This window comes from Heloderma suspectum, chromosome 1, assembly GCF_057233095.1.
Source record: "Heloderma suspectum isolate Gila_16-S chromosome 1, 16-S_ref, whole genome shotgun sequence".
Lineage (NCBI taxonomy): Eukaryota > Metazoa > Chordata > Lepidosauria > Squamata > Helodermatidae > Heloderma > Heloderma suspectum.
In genome coordinates this window covers 411,583,093-411,602,756 of record NC_139458.1, presented here as the reverse complement: position 1 = coordinate 411,602,756, position 19,664 = coordinate 411,583,093, and the positions used below count along the sequence as shown (strand labels likewise).

The 19,664-nt window shown below is 41.7% G+C and overlaps 1 protein-coding gene across 6 annotated transcripts in view; it reads left to right on the top strand.

Moving 5' to 3' along the window:
* Nucleotides 1-19,664, top strand: part of SRBD1 (S1 RNA binding domain 1) — a 275,489-nt gene that overhangs the window by 98,668 nt on the left and 157,157 nt on the right. For all 6 annotated transcript variants that reach the window (XM_084828969.1, XM_084828968.1, XM_084828967.1 and 3 more), the window contains one exon: nucleotides 11,080-11,171. In XM_084828969.1, coding sequence (XP_084685095.1) covers nucleotides 11,080-11,171 — 92 coding nt within the window. The remainder of the gene's footprint in view (nucleotides 1-11,079; nucleotides 11,172-19,664) is intronic.

The window sequence follows — 19,664 nt, the reverse complement described above, 5'->3', positions numbered from 1 at the left end:
TCAGCTTCTTCGGCCTCAGTGGTTGGGGCATAGACTTGAATTACTGTGATGTTGAATGGTTTGCCTTGGATTCATACTGAGATCATTCTATCATTTTTAAGATTGTACCCCAGTACTGCTTTTCCCACCCTTTTGTTGACTATGAGTGCTACTCCATTTCTTCTAAGGGATTCTTGCCCACAATAGTAGATATGATGGTCACCTGAATTAAATTCACCCATGCCTGTCCATTTTAGTTCGCTGATTCCCAAGATGTCGATGTTCAATCTTGCCATCTCATGTTTGACCACCTCCAGCTTACCTTGATTCATTGATCTGACATTCCAGGTTCCTAAACAATATTGTTCTTTACAGCATCGGATTTTCTTTTCACCACCAGACACATCCACAGCTGAGTGTCCTTTCGGTTTTGGCCCAGCCACTTCACTCTTTCTGGCGCTACTTGGAAATACCCTCTGCTCTTCCCCAGTAGCATATTGGACACCTTCCGACCTGAGGGGTCATCTTCCGGCGTCATCTCTTTTAGCCTTGTGATACATTCCATGGGGTTTTCTTGGCAAGAATACTGGAGTGGGTTGCCATTTCCTTCTCCAGTGGACCACATTTTGTCAGAACTCTCTGCCATGACCTGTCCGTCTTGGGTGGCCCTGCACGGCATAGCTTATGGCTTCACTGAGTTACGCAAGCCCCTTCACCACAACAAGGCAGTGATCCATGAAGGGGGAATCCAAGCAAGTACAGCTCTATATATCAAAAATTGCACATTGCTAAGCCTTTGCCCAATTACCTCATGAAGTGATAGAGATAACAGTGTCATGCCTTGATTCTCACAGAAGAGCTGAGAAACTCCCCCTCCCATGTTGAAATGTTGGGTCCCTGTTCTCAAAGAAGGGGTGATTGATTTCCTAGCCTGTGATGCTTCAAGCACCTTTGGGAAAGAGACACACCCTTTCTCCTGAATGTGTGTGTGCTGGCCTGTCAGCTTGGCTGAAGGAAATAAAGCTTATCATGTAAGTTAGTCTGTAAAGCATGAGCACATGAAGATGTGTTTAGCCAATTATCTCCCCCCTCCCCCAATCTAACACATACCAGAACATGAAACAATTGATTGACTGATTTTTACATGGTCAAGTTGCATCAAATTGAGAACTGTTCAAGTTGTATATTGGCTCAGAGTAGGTCTAGGCTTCCCCCCACCTTTAATGATCTCAGGATCATGTAATAAATTAGAACTCTGACCCTAAGATCATCTGAAATCAATGAAACTTCCCAAGTTCAATGTTTAGAGCAGGGAGGACGGTAAAGCTCAGCAAGGTTCCGTTAGGACTTATTTTTACATAATAAAAGTTGTGAATGATATTAGAGGATTAATAACGATGGTAAAGGAATGATCTCAAGGTGAGAAGCATAGCAGTCTGTCAGGTTATTCATCCGTTTAGCCTAGTATTGATTACTCTGATTGGCCACAGCTTTACAAGTTCTCCAGCAGAGAGACTCTTTCCCATTACCTGCTACCTGATCTTCTAACTGAAGATGCTGGGGATTAAACCTGAGATCTTCTGTGCGCACAGCAGGTGCACTATCACTGGGTTGTGGTCCATCCCCAAGATACTGTATTTTTAAAATAAGACATGGTTACCTTCTCTAAGAGCCAAACAACATGTTGAGTGGGTTCACACAACACATTAACCCACACTCAGTGGTTGAGTGTGGGCTGTTGTTGAATTGTGGGTTGTCTGTTGAACCGTGGATTAATGTATTGTCTGAACCCAGGACATTTCCCACAGGTTGACTTGTTAACTATGCAGTGTGGCTTATTTTTCTTGAGCAAGTCACCTTGAGAACCCATGGTTTGTTGTTGGGTTGTCCAAGGTAGTTAACAAGCCACACTGCATTGTTAACAACCCACCTTGCACTCATGGTTTAACAACAACCTATACTCAACCACTGAGTGTGGGTTAACGTGTTGTGTTGTGTAAACAGCCCCATTATTTTAAACATGAAGCATACAGTTACGTCTGTTCTTTTTTCTTACTCAGAAGTAAGCATGATGATCCTGATCTGGATCATGACCCTAGCAAGAAGGATAAGGAGGCTTTAACACCCTTCTCTCTGCCCCTCCTGTGGTACCAGTATGGATTGGGCCATGCAATGTGCACAGGAAAAGGCTTCCACTTACTTAAGTGCAAGCATTTTTTCTCTATGCAAATTGCAGATGCAGGGTCCCTGATGTAGATCAAGACCACAGTGTGTGGGGGCAAAGAGTTAAAGCCCCCCCCCCCCTTTAAGGTCATGTTCCCTGTGCTTACTTTTGAATAAGAAAAAAGAACTGATATAGTTGCATGGTATGTATCGAAGGTACTATTTAGTTTGATGCTAACTCTACACGATAAAGTAGGATAAAAGTGCTCAGCTGTTTGGGACCAGAATACAGAGAGATCGCTCCCAACAAACTCGGTGTATTTGAACAGGGCTTGTGTAACAATGTCCAGTGGTACAACTGTACTACTAGGACTACTAGCTACATTCATGGAAGGTGGGAATATCACCGGTTGTTAGATATCACCGGTTGTTAAGGCTGTCAGCTTAAGGTAGGGCACCTATATTTTAATATAGAGCACTTTAAAATAACACTAGTTAACATGAATGAGATTCATGCCAAGTGTTGGAGAAGCACAATATTTTGCTCTAAAATGCAAATATAGCCATGGACATCTGTACGTTTGTAATAGAACATGATTGTGGTTCAAATCTTGTATGTGGCAAAGATTTAAATTTTTAATAATAATATGCTCATTCTAATTATCATGGGAAATCTTTTGCTCAATCAAATATAAAATAAATAAATAAATCCAAATGGTCTTGCCATACAATAGAGAGAAAACATAATTAACAATATCACATGTATTGGTAAGCCTTGTTCTGCATATGTGTGTGTGTGTGTGAGAGAGAGGGGTGTGTGTAATATTTATCTAAATACTGAAAAGTTGTTCAGTCGTGTCCGACTCTTCGTGACCCCATGGACCATAGCACGCCAGGCCTTCCTGTCCTGCGCTCTCTCCTGGAGTGTGCTCAAGTTCATATTCATTGCATCGGTGATGCTATCTAGCCATCTCATCCTTTGTCATCCCCTTCTCCTTCTGCCTTCAATCTTTCCCAGTTGATTTTACACTTTCCACACATTTTGGCTCCCCCTCATCTGGAATTTCAAGCAGTAACCACAGGCAGTCACCAGATGGTGCCAAAGCAACATTTTTAAAGGTCTTGTGGTGGATGTAATGCCATTTACTATCTTCCGATAACTTTAGGTAAGATAAGGGTTTCTTTGATCTGGCTTGTATAGGCGACCCTGAGAATAACTAAGTAGGGAATGGTGTATTGGTGTTAAAATTAGTTTTAGTTGCACTTGAAAATATAACTTCGAAAGCTTGTATATGGAAATCAGATTAAGGGGAAAGCAGCAAATATGAAAATATTTCCATTGAAGTCCAAACATGTTGTTGGCTTGAACGGAATAGAGTAGACTATATAGGGTTGTATTAGGATTGTATCCACATTGAGAGACAGGCCCTCCTTCTCCATATTTCTCCAAGGTGCCTACATCTCTGGCCAACATACTGACTACTGTTGTAAATAACGGTACTACCTAAGTATATTTTCCAAGGACACAAATCCCTTTGCTTAAAAAAAAAGTGTGTCCATGTTTTTGTGTTCATAATATTGTTGTATGAGGAATAGCAAAATAAAGACAGACAGACAGAGAGAGAGAGAACAAGCGTAACACACCAAATCTGATATGGAGAATCAAGATTTTGGGGGGTATATGGTGGGCTGCATGGTGGGGCGATTCGCCCCTCCCTGTTACGCTGATGGAACCTGTTCTGTCAGCGGGAGGGATTAATTGGATACCACCCAAAGCTTTCAAATGTCAGCTTGGAATATATCCAAGAGTGGACCTTTTGACCTTGCTTGTTCCCAGTACAATCTGAAACATATAGTGCTCTTAGATGAGGAGTTTATGGCCAGCATCTGAAGTGTGAGATTATATATTGCAAACTGCTTTGGGGCAGAGTTCTGAGGGTTTGGGTTTTGTTTTTAATATGCACAACAACAAACAAATATCTTGGTGCAACATAGACATGGACAGACCCATAAATAATAAGTGATAATTCATTTTTCATAGTGAATGGCTGATCTCTTGTGTCATGTCTCAAACTGCTTTGGAAGCTCGCTTCTGTTTCAAAAGAGGGTTGGGATGTAGAATCAGGGCTTTCTGTTTGAGGAACACACAACTGCAAAGACCTCTTGAGCTGGTAGTAGTTGCAGTTCTTTTGATTCCAGCTCTGTGTCTATTTATAACAAACACAAGAAGATCCCTGCTGGACCAGACCAAAGGCCTATCTAACCCAATGTTCTGTTCCCACAGTAGCCAACCAGATGCCTGTGGGAAGCCCACAAATTGGACATGAGTGCCATAGCAGCCTCCCAATCATGTTCTCCAGCAACTGGCATTAAGAGACCTCTCATAATGCCTCTAATTCTGGAGGTAGCACATAGCCATCATGACTAGTAACCATTGATAGCCTTAGGGCGCAATCCTATGGCCGCTAGTCAGCAGCTAGACAGCCAGAGGATAGCTCGGTTCCTGGGAACCGACCTCAGAGGCTGTGCTCCAAGGTCAGTTCCCTGAGAACTGACCTTCACCCCCTCCTGCACTGCCTCATAGGCAGCGCGGAACAGCCCCGTGCTCCACACTTGGAAGAGGAGTGCGGAGCGGCGAAAACGGGGCATTCCTGGGGGCGTGCCGGGGCAGGGAACTTGGAAATGCCAGTATGACACATCCAACATGTCGTCCTGCCGCTGCTTCCCCCGTTCTGACTTCCCACGGCTAGACAGCCGAAATCGGCTGTCTAGCTACAAATGCAGGGTGGCTGAAGTGCGGAGGGGATGATCCCCTCCACACTTCTCCTGTCCTGCATTGGATAGGCAGTCGCCTCCGAGTTCGGAGGCAGCTGCCTTTCCCGGTAGGAGTGCTCCCTTATCCTCCATGAATTTGTCTCATCCCCATTTAAAGCCATCCAAGTTGATGGCCGTTACTACATCTTGTGGTAGTGAATTCCATAGTTCAACTGTGTGTTGTGAGAAGTGCTTTGTTATAAAACATAGTTCAGACATGAAATTTGAAGCTATCAAGTGATAGCTGTTTCACACAGCAGGCTCATTTTCTCTCTCTCTCTCTCTCTCTCTCTCTCTCTCAGCAACATAACTGTCAAGATGAATTTCAGGGTATGCCGCTTGGCCTTTAGATGCCTAACCTTTTCTTTTATATGACATATTTATTGCAAAAAGTGGTTTGCAATGTTCATTGTTTTCACCCCTCTGGACAATTCTCTGTACCAAAATTTATTATCATTTTGTAGATGGGCACCTAAGATTGGGAGTGGCATCCCCAAGAGAGAAAACTTGCCAAGTTAATATCTTTGTATTACGTTATTGTTCATTGCTGTGTAAGAGTATGCAAGCTTTTGAACACCTAACTGTTCATCAAGCATATGAGTTAATAATTTACAGTGAGTTCTGTGTAATGCAAAAGCTTGCATATTCTACACAAGTAGAAGCGGGTTTATATACTTTAATTCAGTGGCAGCACCTGAATATGACTAAGATGTACAGAGAATGCCAAATTCATGCTCAGTTTTTTTTCCCATTTCTATAAAGAAAATAATAAAAAATAGATTAAAAATTCAGACGGTGCACGCTGTTTCCCCCTATGCTTTTCTTAAATTCCTTTAAATTCAGTCTTCCACATATTGCACTTCAAAGTGAAAGTGTATGGGCTGATCCTAGAAACCTGATGATGTTTACCTCTGTTTATGCTATATTCTGAATTTGTTTCTAACAATCCTCTTAAAAATCTGAGCCGTTTGGTGCTACTTGTTTATCATTTGTCCAGATCTGTTAAAATGTGAGGTGCTTTACCTTTATCTCATTCCAATGGCGATCTGCCTTATTGTCTATACTTTTACCAATCCAGCAAGAGCAAGCCATATAGCAGATACAGGGTTCTGTACCTCCCGTATTAGCTATTGCCTCTGTGGGCAATGGTGCTCCCAAAGGGGGCTCACCTGCAGATTTTAATAACTGGGTAGGTTCATAATGAGACATTATCCCTTAGATAATAAAATGGAGAACCCCGCAAGGAATGCCAAAAAGCCAAAAGCGAAGGGGTAAGACAGCTTATGACCTGGTTATATAAGGGATCACAAAAAGCCAAAAGTGAAGGGATAGATGTCGTGTGTGATTGTCCTCCCCCTTTCACAATCAACAAAACAGAGGCTGTAGTTCAAGCTATTAGGGCTTTATTATGCTAAAGACAAGCCCTTCCACAATGCACATTCAAGGAAGCTCTCAAACTGCTCCAGGCTCTGACTATTCTAAGATCTCTATTAGGGAAGACAATCTGCAGGCAAGTGAAGTTGCTGACAGTTTGCCCATGGACACCGACAGTCAAACCTGCCTAATGGTGATGCCCCTCCCTTAGGGCGGCTCCCTCATACGTTGGCTTCTAAGACTGGCTATCCTGGCAGAGTGTCTTAGCCCCATCCTTAATTCCGCCCGCTTCGACTTGCAACATGCTGTGGTATCTCTCAAGTCGCACCCTTCTTCCTCCTCCTCGGAACATGGGTTCCCAGGGGGGAGGGGGAGGCGGCAACTCAGCCTGGCCTATCTGTTTGTCAAGGCCTTGGGAAGATTCTCTCCCAGCACCTGGGGGCTCTGGGGGAGGTTCCCCCCTGTTCTCTGATGTAGCTGTTCCAGCTCTGATTCAGAATCGGCATCCTCAGAAATCTCACAAGGCCTGGGCTCAGCCCTGGCAGTAGACAAAAATAATATTTTATTCGATGAAAGAAAAAGGTTCTAGTGCATTTTGCCTGACATACAGGACCTGTATGTGGTCCCAAACACGTTGGAATCTTTTTGTTTCGTTGAACAAAACATCCTTTTTGTCTACCCCTTTGCTTTTGGCTTTTTTGGATCCCTTAGGTAGCCAGGTCAGAAGCTACTTAGGGTTTTAAAGGTTAAAACCTTGAATTGACCCGAGAAAGCAACTGGCAATGAGTGGAGGTCATTCAAGACAGGTGTAATAGTGCTACAAACACAAGATCACTGCTGCCTGATCATCTGTTCTGGGAGGCTGAGTCCAGGGCCAGAGCTCACCACAATGATGATGACTTATTACTGATTTCTTCTGCTCTTCCTCCGAGGAGCTTTGAACTTTGAATCTTATCTCCCCATCCCCATTTTATCACTCTGTGAGGTAGGAACTGACCCAAGATCACCAGGTGAGTTTTATGACTGAGTGAGGATTTGAACCTGAGTGTCTCTGGTTGTAGTCCAACACAGTATGTTGTTTAGAGACATGTGGATGACTTACTTTACTCTGCTGTGTTACTTGCTGTTCTCTGGTGAGGACATTTGTCTTAACATTTAAAGAAGCCAATCAAATAATGTTTAGGTTAGTAAACAAAACAAAAAGTATTTCTTGCTTAATTGTCACCAACAATTAAGCCTCCAATCCTCTGTCGTCTTTGTTGCAAACAACATCCCTTGTTCTTTTTTTGGTTCTTGTCTGTTTGTAATGTTCCCTGGCCCAGAGCCAGTGCCTGAAATTGAAGAAGAAATGGAGGAGATTGTTTCATTTCAAATTTGGCCCATTGAAAAGAAGTGGGGCAGTTTTCCTCCCTTCCCCCAATCCTGTCCCATACTACCCTATTCCACCCCACTTCAATACTACCAAAAATAATGAGATCCCCATCTATGCGTTATTTAATCGTGCTTGAAACGTCTGTAATTGATAGCAGTGATCAAGAATACTAGATTACCTTAATTCACACAAGCAACCATGCCTATGCAGTTCCGAAATAAATCACAGTAAGTCTATAAAATCTTGGCTAAGAATGGTTGAAACTAATACATTTGTTATAAACTTGTCCTTCTGTTCACAACAGCCTCCTGTTTCATGAGGGAGTTTTCAAATTTGAACTGCAATAAACATAATTACATTTGTTGTGGGCGGGGGTGGTGGTGGAATTTTCAGCGGAAATTATAAAAGCACATCTTACCCTTGAAAAAACTATATCATCAGAAATGGCTGTAATCTTCCTGCCATTTGTATGCAAAATTTAATCAGCACCAAAAAGGTGAATGAGCAAACTCTCTACATAGTATTATGTCTCATATATATTTATGTGCCATTTCTATCAGCTGTGTGCAAGGGATTTTTGAAGGAGAGAGGGGAAACATCACTTTTCTATATCTGTACATTTTTAAAATATGTTTCATACTTTGCTTCAGCACCATTGACCAATTTGTATCTGATATTATTTCAGAATTTAATATGTGAAACAATCGTCACAATCATATAAATGGAATATCTAAAATGTATTTTTTTCTACTGAAGCTTTTCTGACTTTGTAATCTCATTTACTTTTAAAAGTGTAATGTATTAATTTAACTTCCTTTAACTAGGAGTGGTTTTTTGGGGGGGAGTGGGAGAGCAAAATGGTCTGCATCCATTGATTAGATAAATTCATCAAATATTTGCTGATGAAAATCAATAAGATATCAGTTATCTTTGGATTACCATTAAGTTGCTTTTTAAATCATAAAAAAGTCATGAATGGATAAATACTTCCATGGCATAGTATTGTCAGAATCTATGCTCCATGTCACTGTGTCCATTTTAAATCTTTTTTATATGCGATGGTGAGGTGAAATGTGTTAAACGTAGGCTGTATTTTAACACACACTATTTAAAGTCAGAATGCCCTTTGGAAACCATTATCAGTCATTTTCAAAAATGATTGACAAGAGTGTTGAGAAAAGTTACCTGAAAGGCAGCTCCTTTTGTACATCCCGAGAGAAAAGATTTCTGGACTCTTCTCTGGAAACCGTTTAGGTTTGTTGTGTGGCCTCCATTAGGGTCCTCTATATTCACCAGAGTTTGGCAAAAATAATTAATTAGGGATTTTAGCAATCGAGAGTGCTTTCAAATGTAAGGCTGCAAACTCCTTATTTGGAACATGTCGCTTCTAAATGCCATGAATGCAGATGGAATGCTCAAAAGGTTTTTTTTTTTGAAATGGAATAAATATATTTTTAAAAATCCATGGTGGTTTTACTTTTGAATTAGAGATCTGGAAATGTAGGGGAAAACGTGATTTAAAGCAATTGTACTTGTGAAAAATGGCTTTTGTTTCAGCTATTTGTAGAAGTTAATTTTCTCCTCTTATTTTATTTTTCAAGCCTGTGGTGGAAAAGAGTTGGATGGCAATCTCTGCATGTGGTGCTTAGCAATTTAATTCAGAACATTTTGAAAGTGCGTTAATTGTTTCTTAAAAAACAAGCAAAAAGCACCCACCACCCAACTGCCTTTTTGACTAGGTTCTTCTGTGTCATTTTTCCTGTGGTAATGTTGCTAAAATTAAAATTCAGTTGGAGGAGGGGACTCCTGATCCTATCCTATCCTATCCTATCCTATCCTATCCTATCCTATCCTATCATCAAAACATACTTTATAATAAATGGTTTCTTGACACCTTTCAACAACTGGATGCATCTTGGACTCTGAATATATGAATAAAATTGAGTCCAATTGCCTCTGACCTGTAGATTTTTAAAGGGGCTTAAAGGGGCTGGTTCTTTGCTATGAACAAAAATGCCATTGTTTTCTCCCATTTCAGTCAAGCTTTTCAATAGAAGGTGAAAAGGAGCTTATTTTCTCTTAGCTGATCCTCTCCTCAGGATTTCTATTTTAGCCTTTTAAAATACGATACAGTTTCGATCATTATTTCAGTTCACCTTCATATCTGGTTGTCTAAAACTTCGGGGGCATTTGAGTGCACCTAACTGAAGGAAAGTTGATACTCCTGCCTTGTAAGTTTGCATTTTGGGTTTGGTAGCTTCAGCTATTAAAGCTGGCCTTGTATGTGATGTTGTGACTCTGGTAGCTTTTAGAGGAGAAGTCTGTGTGTGTGTGTGTGTGTGTGAGAGAGAGAGAGAGAGAGAGAGAGAGAGATTAATGTGGTAAGACAGGATAGAAAATTTTATCACAATTTTGTGAGCTAGTGCTGTGCTTTATATTCAGGAATGCTTTAATATGCATGTAGGTCGTATGAGTATGAGTTTGATTGGGGTGCGTGTGTTTGTGTGTGTGTGACACCCTGGATTGGGTAGTGTGTTATTTTTGCAATTCAATGACTACTGACAGCGCTACACTTATCTATCATGCCAGAGCTACAGTTCAGAGTTCCTATGTAGCAATTAGGAACTGGCCAGCGATTATTCTTGTGAACGGGCAATTATGTCTTGTTACTATCATGTTATATTAGCTTTTCTAAAATGTGGCCTAAATAAATAAATAATAAGAATAATATAATACAGAAATAAATCAATTTGTACTAAGAATTGTTCAACCTCCCCCCCCCCAGTTTGCAAAGTGCTTTCCATTTCTGTCCCATTTAGCTGCATAAGTAATTTTACTTCGGATGGATCTATTTTTAGATGTGTTCACAAAGTTTTATTTTAAATGACAATTGGTGTGAGCAATATACATAGCCCAATAGACTGCAAAGATAGGATGCAGTATTGTCAGTTTTGTTTATAAGTGTAAACAGCCTAAACTGAGAGGCAGAAAATTTTCAGGTGGATATTTTGGGTGGTCAGGGGGTGTTAAACCAGAATAAAATCAAAAAGCGTTCTTTCACTTATCAATAGCACAATGAATGCAAAGGAGAAGGTGGCATGAGTGAAAGGTGATATGTACCCTGAAGACATTCACATGTATGGTTCTTACAGGTCTGGCACTTGAACCCTAAATATTGGAAAGAAATCCCATACTTTTCAAATTGCTTTCAAATACGTATGTTTAGGATCACTGCCTGAGATCTTACAAAAGGGCACTTTATATAGCGGCCAGTGCATTTTAGACTCTGACATTAGTTCCTTTTATAAGCATTCAATCTGTATATTGTATTAATGTGCGTTTTGCAAGGTTTTGATGATTTGCTTTCTGTTCTGCAGCATTACCAATGAAGCAGGAGCCTCTATATATAGTGTTAGTCCAGAAGCATGTAAAGAGATGCCCGATTTAGACCCTAACCTACGAAGCGCAGGTAAATTATTCGTTACTTTCTTATTTGTATGACAATCAGAGTGTATGTATGTGTTAGGACCATTAAATATGGTATGACAATATTATAAAAGGCTAAGAGCTTTTATATTATTATTAAGAAGATATAGGGGCTGAAACTATGTTAATGCTGCCACTCATAGCTCTGTATGATTTTCCTTTCTTCAGTTCCTTGAATGTTAAAGCCTTCATCAGTGTAGTTTAGCATGGTCATAGAAACAAATTATAAACTGAGAGTTTTCCTTATTTAGGGGTCTTGAGTAACTTACTTGTTGATTAGACTGATCCAGAACATAATTAGGATCTAAGTTTGCTGGGGATTTACATGATACAGAAACTAGGGGAAAAAATGAATGACATATGTATTCATTGTGTTTGACAAGGCTTTACCTTGATAATTTTATATCTGCTTTTCAAGTAGGAATAACTCCAGTAGACAAAGCGCTGATCATGACAGAATTTTTCTTCCCCTCACACCCCTGTATAAAAATACTTGTGTCTCTCTATAGGGGTTCTCTATAGGGGTGGTCAGAATTCTAAAGGTACTTCCACAACATGTAGAAACTTGCTACAGACCTTTTCCAGATTTCCCTGAAAAGTGGACATTTTACCTGTCTCCCTTGAAACTCTGGTGGTGACGTTTTCCTCATAACTACAGCCAGTACTTTAGCACAGAACAAGCCAAGGCACAGATGGACTGAGGGAGTTCCAAACTAATCTCAGCTTCAGCAACGGTAGCTTTGTAGTGGCAGCCAGAAACATAAGAGCGAGAGTAGGACCCGCCACCATGTGTTGCACTGTCTCCTTCACAAAAATGTAACAGACTTTGAACTGGGGCTTTCCAGTGGCCATCAGGAACATATCTGTGGTTGCATAATGCAACCTGTGTTTACTACCACCTGAAAATGAAATTGTAACTTTGGGTCTCTTGGTTTCTCACATGTTTATTTTTTGTTCCTGATGTACTCTTTATGACTGTATCTTTTACTAAGAATGAAAAAGTATTCTTAGTAATACTTTTTATTACTATATACGGCTGTTAATACGTTCAGATGTGTTCATCTCTAACTTGAGCTTGTCTTTCATTCCTCCTTTCTCTTATCATCTTTGCGTTTCTCACTTACTGCTGTCAGAGTCCGTATTTCTTCCTCTGTTTCACATACTTGTGCTTTTTTTCTTATTGCTCCATATATACAGAAATATTTGCCAGCCAATTTTTATTAAATCAATTCTCCTTTGAATCTTTTTAGAAAGCTGCTTAATTCTCCCCTTGTTCAGCTATCCTGTGTCTAACCGTTTTTAGTTTTCTTTTGCATTTTGTTCTATTTATTTTAGGTATTTTGTTCTTTGTCTAAATTTTACTATAAGTCTGTTGGGCACAGTTTCTGTCCTCTGCTCAGCTCTGGTTTTTTAGATACTATTATTAAAAATAATAAACTTTTTTATGAAAAGGGATATAATGAAAAAGGGATATAGAAATTCTCTGAAATAAATAATAAATACTATTATTACACATTTATGCATGAAGCTGAAAAGTGAAGTCAAGCTGATAAGGACTTGATACTCTGGTCTAAATACTCCATGGGGATGGCGCTATTTATGTGTGGGAGAAGGAGCACCTGCCTGTTCACCAAACACATCTCAAATGAGATGGGTGTTCCACACAAACACTTGATTTAATTTTATTTATTATTATGGTTGCTCTAAGTTATTAGACACCAAGTTGAAATTAACACTACAAACGAAAAACTAGAGTGGTTGTTGAGATTTCACCTAATGCGGAAGCTGGAAAAAATACCAGCAAAATTTCTCAACCATATCTGTGAGTGTTCAGGATCGTAACTAGATTTTTGCCTCGGTTACTTCTCCTGAGAATTTCCAAGGGAAACCCAACACAGAGCTAAATATCTTAAGAGGAATCCACATACTTAAACATGTTGGGCTAGGATACCTCAACTATCAGGGACAGTCTGCCTTTTTATGCCAGTTGCTGGGAACACGAGCGGGAGGGTGCTGTTGTCCTGCTTATGGGCTTCTCACAGGCATCTGGTTGGCCATGGTGCAAACGGAATGCTGGACTAGATAGGCCTTTACTCTGATCCAACAGGGCTCTTCCTTTGTTATATTCTTAAATGTTTGCTGCCAGTATCGAAGCTCAAAACGTGCCCCTGCACCACCACCACAGGCTAGTGCCAACAGTGTAAAAAGTCTTGCTGCACCACTCAGACACCAATTCCTGCCTTCATCTGTCTCTCCTCATGGTGCCGCCTGAAGCAGGCCATTTCACCTCGTTGCATGGCAGGGCTGCCCTTGATAACTCTGGTTATGATGCAGTAACACCAAATAAATTATGAGAAATTTAAGACAGACTTACCTGAGGTCGTTTTTTCCACCGGGAGTTAACATGGTGAGGATAAGTATAGAATTGTGTCCAGCTGCCCCTTTCATATATTCCTCAAAGGAGAATATATACTGCATTCTACATGGCTCTCATGATCAGATTGCACCTAGTCATGTCAACCCATCTACCAAGTAATCTACCAAGCATTGGATGCAATCTACCAAGCGTCGCATCCATGCAATTGCTGTTTATTCAAATTTAGCATGCTAACATTCAAATGCTGAGATAATTCCTGAGGTGGTGGTTGCATTCCTCCAGCTCTGGCCACCCGTTCCTTCTCCCTTTCTCCCGTTCCCATTCCACCTAACGGGGTTTGGACTTGATGGTCTTATAGGCCCCTTCCAACCGTACTATTCTATGATTCTATACTGCTACCACAGACGCATGGGTGTGGGTGCAGGAGAGGCAGCGAGAAGATCAATCTCTGTGCTTTTTTCCAAGTTCTTGGGGAGAAGACAGAGAGAGAAGACCTCGCTCCCACCTTGCCAGGACGCATGAGTCCAAATGAAGCAGCACGTTGCCACCATTGGGAGTTGCACACTGCTCTTCTTTCCCTTTCCCTTCGGCGGCTGTGAATATTCAAGGCAAAAGGCAGAGAGAGGCAGAATTATGCAGGCATCCCAAAATGTCACAGGCCAATTCTGCCTCCTTGTAGCCTCAAGAGCATCTGGTGAGCAGCGCTAGCCCAACTGGCTCCATGAATAGCTCAACCTTGCTGGGGGCCTGTTGCTACTTGCTCCCTACTAGTCTGTAAGTTACAATCGTGCATTCCATCATGCTTCCAGACATACCTAGTTTTGCAAAAGTCCTGCACTTAATCATATATGTAAATAATCATTTTCTTGTTCCTCAAGTTACTTGGAAACTTGTAATGAGTGATGAATAAAATCCATGAATGTAGGTGGCATTAAAGGCCTGCTTCTTCAGAGAAGTGACAGCACTTGGCTGGTCATCATATAGGCTTAGGAAGATGTCTAGTCTATGGTGAAATTTGTTTCTGCAGTGATGTGTTCTTCATGTTTACTGGGTCCGCATTTTAATTTGATATTTAGGCCACAAGAACACATGGAATCAAGGAAATTTTTCTCTCCCCACTTTTGTTTTAATTGCCGTGTTAATCCATGTCAAGTTCTGTGTCGACATGATTGAATTCAGTACATTAAAAAGCAACAATAGCTGATAGCTGCATGATGAAATGTGACATTTGGAGTTAAAATAAAAGGTTTTGCAGGCGTTACATAAGACAGCTGTGATCCTAATGTAGTTTGCCACTTTAACATTTCTCTCAGTGCAAAATAGTGAGGAGGAGGGAGTCAGTTCAGCAAAATAAAGGGAAAAGACTTGTATCTGCTAATAGTGGGTATTTTTTGTAAATGCAGTCAGATGAGGCCTTTTATGATAAACGCACACCGCGCAGTGGCCTTTTCTGATCCATTTTCATTACTTGTATAATTCTGATTTTCATTTCTTTTAAAAGTCACATCTGCTTTTATTTAGCCTAGAATTTGTTTTATAATACCCTATCGAGCTGATCCCAGGAGGGCCAAAGTAGACATTAATTTAAACATACAACTAGCAGCTAAATGTAGTATTCATTTTTTTACTCTGAAGTAGACACAGGGGCCCTGATCTGGATTGGGACCCTAGTGTGAGGGGTCGGGAGGTTTTTAACCCTTTCCCTTTTCCAGTTTTGCAATAGAAATTGCAGGCACAGTTCCCCCGATCTGGGTTGGGTCCAAAGCAGAGTAGTGAGAGCTAAAGCCCCCCCATTCCCCACCCTGGGGTTCCTGATGTGGTCCCCCATGCCTACTTTAGAGTAAAGTAATGTATGTTTTTGCCCTCGGCTAAAAGGAAAAGGATTATTTCTTGATTGGTTCACCCTTTTTTCAGGGCTTCCAAAGTACAACATTCGTGTGAGGAGGTCATTATAATTCCTATTTCGATTACAGTGAACTGATGCTGAGAGATAGGGCTTTTCTACATGAGGTTGTTAATCCGCTATATCCATTTTCAGCTTCATGCAGAATTGAGATCCGAGCACTATATGAAGAGCATTTCCTTTCCTGTTTTTCCTCTACATCACCTCTAGGTGGCCCTGTGGTACAGCAGAATAGTGCAAATACAGAAGTGGAAATAGCGTTTTCCTTTGGTTTCACAAATAATATTGCATTTTCCCTGCTCTAAAAAAACGCACAGAAAGTGCTCTTCAAAAACAGAAGCAAAACTGGAGGGTCATGTCATTGTCTAAAGAACAACCATGAGTAAGGAATGATGAGCACACAATAAATGCCTTGTGTAGAAAAGCTCGTAGTGAATTGTTCCAGCCCATTGCAAAACTAGATTGTTAGGTGATGACCTACACATGTGAATAAATGTCACAGACCAAACACCTCATATAGAGTTTTAATATCACCTCATAGGACCACAGGAAACATTCCATTTTACTACATCAAAACATTGGTCCATCTAGCTTAGTATTGCCAACACTGACAGGCAGCAACTCTTCAGATGGAAGTCTTTCCCAGCCCTACCTGCAGATGCTGGGGACTGAACCTAGGACCTTTTGCATGCAAAGCATGTGTTCTACCACTAAACCACAGCCCTTCCCCTCACACAGTGGTATCACTTCATGTATACAGCTGTGGGTTGTCAGCTGTTGAGTAGTCATAGGATGAGAAATCAAGCAATGTATATGAATGCATGTATGAACCAGACCATAGGCATGTGGAGAGTTTAATAACTAAGATTGTCTGGCGAGAGCTTTCACTTAAAACTGAAGGCACATAGGATTTAATCAGGAAGTATTCTTTATTTAGCACCAACAATATATGTGGCATTTTACAGAGTACCAGGAAAGGCTAGGCATGGGAACCTGGTGCCCTAAAGGAGCTCAGCTCCTTTATAAGCTGAGAACTTGCAAAGGAGCTGGAGGCTTCACCCTTTCCTGGCTCTTAGCCAGGTCTTGATCCAGGTGGGTGCTTACTTGAGCATCCCTCTCTTCCCAGGTAGGCTCATTTGCAGCTAACTGGGCACTTTAGCAGTAACCCTAAAGTTCCTGTCTGGCTCACTATCTCCTCCACTCTGGTGGTCTTAGAAGGGGGTGTCCAGTAGCTGGCCCAGGACTCAGGAAACCAGTGTGGACACCTCCAGTCCTGCAGCTGGAATATCTAGGTCCTCAGGATCCCCAGAGCTGCCAGCAGTGAGGGAGGAGTGTCTAGTGGGGGGCGGCCCTGCTCCCCTGCTCCTCCTCCAAGGAGACCCCAGGTTCCAGCAGGGCTGAATTCTGACAGAAGCAAAAAGCAGAAATGCTCTGCCCTGAGGACCATGCAGTCCACATTTTTGTGGTGGGAGAATTGCAAAAGGAAAAGGAATGCCAAGGATGGCAGCAAACAATTGAAGAAAACTGTGGCTTTGATAGATGATAGTTTTAGTACATTGTGCATCCCAAATGTTTTTGCTTGCAGATTTGTAGACTTCTGGAAAAGAATGAAATCTCCCACTAATATGAAATCCTACTTATAAGTGTGCCATAATCCAGAGCAACTGTTATTTGAGAGAAGTAAGGACAGGATCCCCCCCACCCCCCGCATCGCTTCTGTACTGCCTTATGAAATCTTGATCCACACATTTCATGCAGATACTGGAGGAACATTTACTTGGAAGTAAAGTCACGTCAATTCTTACCTGGAAGTAGTTAGATCCCCAGTCTTAAGGGTAGGAATGAACAGGACACACTTAACTGGCTGCTTCGTTAGTTGAATTTGAGCTCAGAAATAAAAATCATTGTATTGGAAGAGACAAAAGGGTTATGGAATCTGAACCACTGTAGTAATGTGCGATCCTAGGTGCCCCCCACCCCTGGCAAAAGCCCATTTGTGCCCTTCAAGTGTTCCCATTGAGCATTCAAAGGAATTCCTGAGAAGCCCAAATGGGTGAAGCATGGACTCCCTTCCCTGCCAGTTTCCCCCAAGCAAAATGAGGGAGGGAGGGAGAGAGGGAGGGAGGGGATAATATAGGAAGCTGCCTTATATCACGTCAGACTGTTGGTCTATCTTAGCCCAGCTTTGTCTACTCTGGCATCAGCTCTCTGGGGGTCTCAGGCAGCTCTTTTGCCAGCCCTGCTACCTGAGATCCTTTTAACCGGAGATGTGAGGGACTGAATTTTGCTGTAGCTCTCTCCTCTAACTAGAAGTGAGTCATCTTCGCCACCTCTAACCCCTTTGCTATGTTAAAGTGTCTGTCTGTCTGTCTGTCTGTCTTGGACAAGGAAATATAACTGGCTGGAGGGCTGGGTAATGGCAAGGTTGGCATGTGAACCTCATTTTGACTCAGCTCGAAGGAATTGAGACCTTATTCACAGAATCATCGAGCTGGAGGGTTCCTTGAAGGCATCTTGTCCAATGTCCTGCTTGAAGCAGGAAATCCAGAGTTAGAGCATCCTCAACAGATGGGTGTCTAACCTCTGTTTTAAGATCTCCAGTGAGGGAAAGGCCACCCTCTGGGTAACTGTTTTCATTGTTGAATTGCTCTTACCATCACAAGACGTTTCTCCTAATATTCAACCGAAATCTCCCCTCCTGGAACTTAAGTATATTACATCTATTTCTGCACTCTTGAGCAACAGGGAACAAGTCATTGCCGCCTTCTGCATAAAGGGGGCATTTCATGACTGCTATCATATTCCCCTGAGTCTTATCCTTCAGCCTTTCCTCATAGGATTTATTTTCCATACCCTGACTATCTTCAGTGCTGTCTTCTGAACGCATTCCAATTTGTCTGTATCCTTCTTCAAGTGGTAGTGCCCAGACCTGGACACAGTACTCCGGATAAGGACCACCTCCATAAGTCTGGAAGTATTACTTCCAGTGACTTGGAAACTATGATTCTATTAAGGCACCCTAAAGTTGCAGTCGTCTCTTTTGTAGCTGCATGACACTGCTGCCTCGTGTTCAGCTTGTAATCAACTACAAGCCCAATATTGTTTTCACATGTACTACTGCCAAGCCAAGTAATCCCGCATTCCATGCCTGTGCATTTCCTTTCCTCCTCCTCCTCCTCCTCCTGCTCCTGCTCCTTCTCCTTCATGAGTCCAGACTCTTTGAGCTGGGGAGATTTGCATTTTGAGCTTCTCTCTTTGATTTCTAATGCGAAGCCCCCATGGTGAGATAAGACCATCAGTACACACACACACACACACACACACACTCACACACTCCTGGTCATCTTATGTAGTCCATATTGTTGAAAAGTACTTACAGAGCAAATAATTTGAGACAACTCCTCTATATGAGCTGGCCTACATATTGTAAAAAAAAAGCCACTGGGATCACTGCCAAACCTATCCGTGGGGGAGACGTCCCATCTGACCCAAAAGGGGCAATCAGCATGGATGGAAGCAAAACTCACCCCTGAGGGAAATTTTACTGGGCACACCTCCACAGAACACAACATATTCTGTCTTTGCATTTTAGCATCTCCTCATGCTTCAGAGGATCCTTTTGCAGGTTAGGAAGTAGAGAAAGAAACCCAAGTCCACATGCAGGGAATAAAAGCTTTCCTAATCCCAGAGCGTGCAAGCATTAAAAAAAGAAAAGAAAGATGATTCCATTTTCAAATTTCAAAAAGTTATTCTACTCCATCTGCAGGTTTCGAAATATCCCTCCGGTAGCTGTCAGACTGATGCTACTCAGGATGAATCTGGTACATTTGCAAGAGACGCTTTCAAGATATCTCTCCTCTAGCATTGCTTAGTGTTAGATGTGTTTTGGTTTCTTATGGTAGGCCAAGTTGCCAACTTCCTTCAAAAACACCGTGGCGCTATCATGTGTTTGTAAGGCAGCTCCTGAGATAGCATTTAACATCATTAGCGCTTGCTAGTGCAAAGGGAAAAAGTGGTGATTTGCCGGCAGTCTAGCAGCAAATCGCCCCCTTTCTCCTTTGTACTAACAAGTACTAATGATGCTGCTCTAGCGTTGATGCTAGCACAGTGTGATTTGCACTAGTGCTGCAACATCATCCAATACTGCCTCTTTTCTTTAACTTCCCCCTGTTTGTAATTTCTTACTATGTTCCTCT